Source organism: Acyrthosiphon pisum, chromosome A1 (assembly GCF_005508785.2).
Source record: "Acyrthosiphon pisum isolate AL4f chromosome A1, pea_aphid_22Mar2018_4r6ur, whole genome shotgun sequence".
In the NCBI taxonomy this organism is placed as follows: domain Eukaryota; kingdom Metazoa; phylum Arthropoda; class Insecta; order Hemiptera; family Aphididae; genus Acyrthosiphon; species Acyrthosiphon pisum.
In genome coordinates, this window is record NC_042494.1 from 162,471,989 (window position 1) to 162,477,020 (window position 5,032).

The 5,032-nt window shown below is 27.1% G+C and overlaps 2 protein-coding genes across 3 annotated transcripts in view; one reads left to right on the forward strand and one right to left on the reverse strand.

Moving 5' to 3' along the window:
• LOC100161354 (aminopeptidase N) overlaps positions 1 to 5,032 on the forward strand; it is a 150,543-nt gene that overhangs the window by 99,877 nt on the left and 45,634 nt on the right. The gene's annotated exons all lie outside the window — the stretch shown is intronic.
• Positions 1 to 5,032, reverse strand: part of LOC100161264 (aminopeptidase N) — a 36,206-nt gene that overhangs the window by 5,285 nt on the left and 25,889 nt on the right. The window contains exon 3 of one of the 2 annotated variants that reach the window (XM_029488739.1): positions 2,078 to 2,277. The exons of the other annotated variant lie outside the window; for it this stretch is intronic. Within the exon in view, the coding sequence (XP_029344599.1) occupies positions 2,078 to 2,277 (200 nt within the window). The remainder of the gene's footprint in view (positions 1 to 2,077; positions 2,278 to 5,032) is intronic. 2 annotated transcript variants of the gene reach the window in all.

Sequence of the window (5,032 nt, forward strand, 5' to 3'; positions counted from 1 at the left end):
TTGAGAGCAACATGGTAATAGTCACAAATTATAAAAGAGTGTAAGGTATACGAAATTTCTACAGATTATATAAACCAAGATACATATATTGTCATCGTGATATCGACTGTCGAACACGACCCCCAAAGAATTACTAACTACTCGGGAGAACCACCTGCAGATCTACGTGCAAAGTAAGTGCTTGAATATTTGTATAATACACGTAAAAAATTCAAACATCATTAGGCAGATAGGTATAACACAGTAGTAGGACGATCTTATGTGGAGACTCTTAAACAACATAATTTTACACGACTCCCAGATACGTGCATATACACACACACCTACACGTCGGTCTGTCACACAGTGTTTAATATAATAATATACACTTCTCACCTAAAATCTCAACATTCCACTATTCGATCTTTTATTTTTTCCTACTACAAATATGTGTAGATACAAAATCCTGGGTAGTGGGTAAGCGCATTGTATTTCTCTGAGAATCTTTATGAGAATTTCAGAAAAAAAATTTAAAACTATATTGTCCATTATTCATTATTAAATTAAAACATTTTGATATTATAAAACTAATAATGTAATAGCTATTACTGGGTTTCCTTTTTTATAGTTGACAAAATTAGTTTTTGAGTATTAGTCAATCTAATTTTTGTTTTGGATTAATTAGGTTTTGATATGATATAATGTTCAGAAATGCTACTAAACAGACACAATATAAGATTAAAGATGATTAGTAATTACCATATAAAATTGAAGAAAAATTTTATTATGAGTTTATGCTAATTGTGATCTTTCACTTTGATTTTAGGTTGAAGACCCTTTATATATTTTAGTGTAAGAAAGTCATATCAAACACACAGCCCATGGCTAATTATTTTATGAACAATTGATTGTATTATAAAATAAAAATCTGTTGGTATTGTATAATAAGTATTATAAGCAGAGATCGAAACCGGTTTAACCGGTTTTCCAAAAAACCTGTTAAAACTGCGGTTTTCTCATTTCTGAACACCGGAACTGGAACCAGAACCAAAAGCTTTGAAACACCGGTTAAAAAACCGTAACCGAAACCTAAGACCTTAAAAAACCGTTTTCAAAACCCAAACCGAAACCATAGAATTGAAAAACCGCTCTTGTACTGTTCTTGAAAAACGGATTAAAATTTAAAACTAATGTCGGTTTCTTTGAATTCCATAAAGTTAATTATATTATTTGTAATTCTACTATTTTTATACGAAGAAATTATTATGTTTGGATTTATTGATAAAAATCCCGATGCAGTTACTGAGTATTACGAAATATTAATATAATATATATTATTATACTAAACTTATGATTGAAAATTGAAAATACAAATAATATACTGTGATGTTATTGTAATATACAATTAAATATTAATGTAATCGAATAATGATCTCAACCATAATATGGCAACATAATATTATGTCGAATGCAAAAATAGGCATGAGGCACCTAAATTAGGTACAAAATATTCAAGTTAATAACACAAAATTAGTTCTGCTGAACGTTTATTTGTTATATCGTATATTGTACACTAATTATACAAAGTAGCCATATTTCAGGGCTTTAGACTCGGCCCTTATAATAGTTAATAGATAATAAAAATCGAATCTACAGTAATTAGACAGGAAAATAAAATGGAAATTTTTAAAAACCGTTCCAAAAACCAAAACCGAAAATTTACTAAAACCGTTCTTTAAACCGATAAAATATTTTAAAAACCTTTTTTAAAACCGAAACCAAAACCAAAAAATTTAAAAAACCGGTCTTAAAACCTAAACCAAAACCAGAAAATTTAGAAAACCGTTCTCAAGAACTAAAACCGTAACCGTTAAAATTTGAAACGGTTTCGATCCCTGATTTTAATAATTTACATCATACATACTTACTACTTAGGTATATAACTCATATATTTATAATATATACTTTATGTATATAATAGTACAAAGTGTCCGCGTTCTGCAATGTACCTTTATACACGACCGTACAAAGTGTCCGCGTTTCGCACTTTTAATCCTTGACCGTACAAAGTAACCTAGAACCAACTCATAAAACTCACATATTATTATTGTCTGGGTCTATACTTTTCATCCACTTTCTAAACAAGTCCAGAATTCGTTGGATACAGTCCTTTGTTTGGTATTCGCAAGCTCTGGAAATCACGAGACTTTGAAATTGTATGTTTTCATAACCAATAACTTTCTCGTCCATGTTTCTGAATTTGCTATACACACACGACAACATATCCCGCATATTGTTCTGAAACCATATTTCAGTATCAACGTCAAGTAAGTACAACAGGTAAATATTCAACATATTTATAAAATTAGTATGGAGTTCGGGGCAAGAACTATAAATAGTTCATGTTTTAATTTATTTTAATGTTTTGGTAAAAAAGTCAAAAAATATATTTTTTATTTAATTGTTTAAAAAAAAATCGAAGATAGCCTTTTTGTAGAATTCATTTATTTAAAAATATTGACGTTTCAACATTTTGATTTCGTTAATTTCCTGATTTTTAATATTTTTCCTAGTTTCTAGAAAAACAGTGAATATTTATTCTATATTATAGTGAAATTTCTATATGTGACCCTCGTGCTCGTACGGCCCGCGAACGCTTTTAGTGTTCCTCGCAATAGCATATTATTTTACTTCTTGAAAATTTATTGATGAAATTTTAAATAATTATTGTACAAAAAATCAATATTTACATCTTTGTAATACCTATTATTAAATACGGTTATATATTATAATAATTATAATCAATAAATAAAATAAATTTAATTTGTTTATTTTGGATTTAGTAAAAAAATTTAGTTAAATTTTGACATTTAACTTATAAATACAAAATACTTAATATTATTATAATTTTTAATATTTGATATTATAATCTTGTACCATTTTCTGATAATATTTGATAAATAACTTATTGTTTAACAATTAACTATCGCCTGATAACAATTAAACAATTATTCAATTGATTAAAAATTACAATTACAAAATAACATGTCTACCTTTTCATTTTAATAATTAAATAATTATTCCTACTTTTTAGTTGTATTATAAATTCTAATTTTATAATAAATTCTAGTTCTCCACTTCTTATTGGCTGTCAATCATATACATACATATATAACATAAAAAAAAATCAACCAATGAGAAGTGGAGCTACTGCTCCAAAACTAGTACAACTGTGATGATACCTATATAATTTGTCATGATTTAATGTATGAGTAATACTTTCACGGGCTTATCAGATTTAACACAATTTCTTTGAAGATATTCTTGGAAATATGTTTGAACAATTATAATTCTTCGAATAATAATTTGCATGACCGAATAACGAATTAACATAAAAATTATTCGAATAATTCGTCATCAAATAATATTATTCCTTTCAAATATAATTAATCGAATAATAATTTGCGTGACCGAATAACGAATTAAAATAAAAATTATTCGAATAATTCGTCATCAAATAATATTATTCGTTTCAAATATAATTATTCAAATAATTAATTGAATAAAAATTCGAATAAGAGAAGTTACAAAATTATTATTATAAGTTATAACTTATGAGCAATGAGTAATATTAGTAATTACATAATTATTTATTATTTATCAATCATTATTGATGATATTCGATCATCCATAAACATTTTAGTGTAACTTTTTTTATAGATAGGTAGTATCATTGATTATGAGTACGGGCATAGTGGTATTCCAAGTATATTATATAATCAATGATAATATTTAATATTTATATAACCACCTATTTATCCTTATTCAACTCTCTTCTAAGACACACAAAAATGAAAAAAATTATTAAAATTCATAATTCATATAGTATATTATAATTTATAGGTATGTATAATAATTTGGTTAGTTAAATACAATTCGAAGGTTTATTTGTTGGAAGTTGTAATCGCTGTTAATTGTAATTGTACACTCTTCTTGAACCTAATTAATTAAGGATTTCAAACGATTCAATACCGAATAGTTCTTAATTTTTATTCAACTAACAATTATTAATTTATTTTCGAATATATTTAATTATATGAATAAAAATTATTCAAATAAGAAATACTGGAATAATTTTTGTAATCGAATAATAAAAAATATTCGAATAAAAAATACTCGAATAATTTTTGTAATTGAATAATTAGTTATTCGAATAATAAATTCGAATGATTTGTCGATTATTCGAATAACTTATTTGGAAAAACTATCGAATAATTCGATAGTTATTATTCGTTGCAACCCATCACTAATTAATATATTGTCATACGTAAATGTTAATTGGAATAGAAATTACTTGGCAAACGTTTTACATGTACCTGGTTTGAAATTAAATTTATTCTCATGCGGTTCTGCATTAGATAAAGGTTTAGAATTTAAATCAGACAATAAAACGTGTATGTTCACAAGAAACGGGATACCCGTTTGTGTAGGTGCACGATATGGCAGATTGTTTGAATTACAGATCAAAGTCGAAGTACCGTCGAATGTTATGCGAACATTGCAGTAGAAAAAAGATTGGAAGTATGGCACAAGCGTTTAGCTCACCAGAATATTCAATACGTGAGGAATCGTTTGGCAAAACATAATATTGATTATTCAGCCGAGGACGATCAATTTGTGTGCAGTGACTGCATAATCGGGAAGCAACACCGTCAATCGTTCAGTAAAAGTTAGACGGAATATTTTAACGTTGGTGATTTAATACATGCAGATTTATGCAGAGGAACTCTATCGGTATGTCAAAATATTTTTTACTATTTAGAGATGACTACTCACGTTACAGAACGGTATATTTTATTAAAAATAAATATGAAGTAAAAAATATCATGGAAAACATTTATAAAAAGTGTTAAAACAGAAACAGGATCTAAGGGTCAAAATATTAACGGACGGATAATGGATTAGAATTCGTAAACAAGGATATTACAGGTATTCTACAGAAATATGGCATACGACACCAAACTACGGTAGCATATACGCCGGACAGAACGGG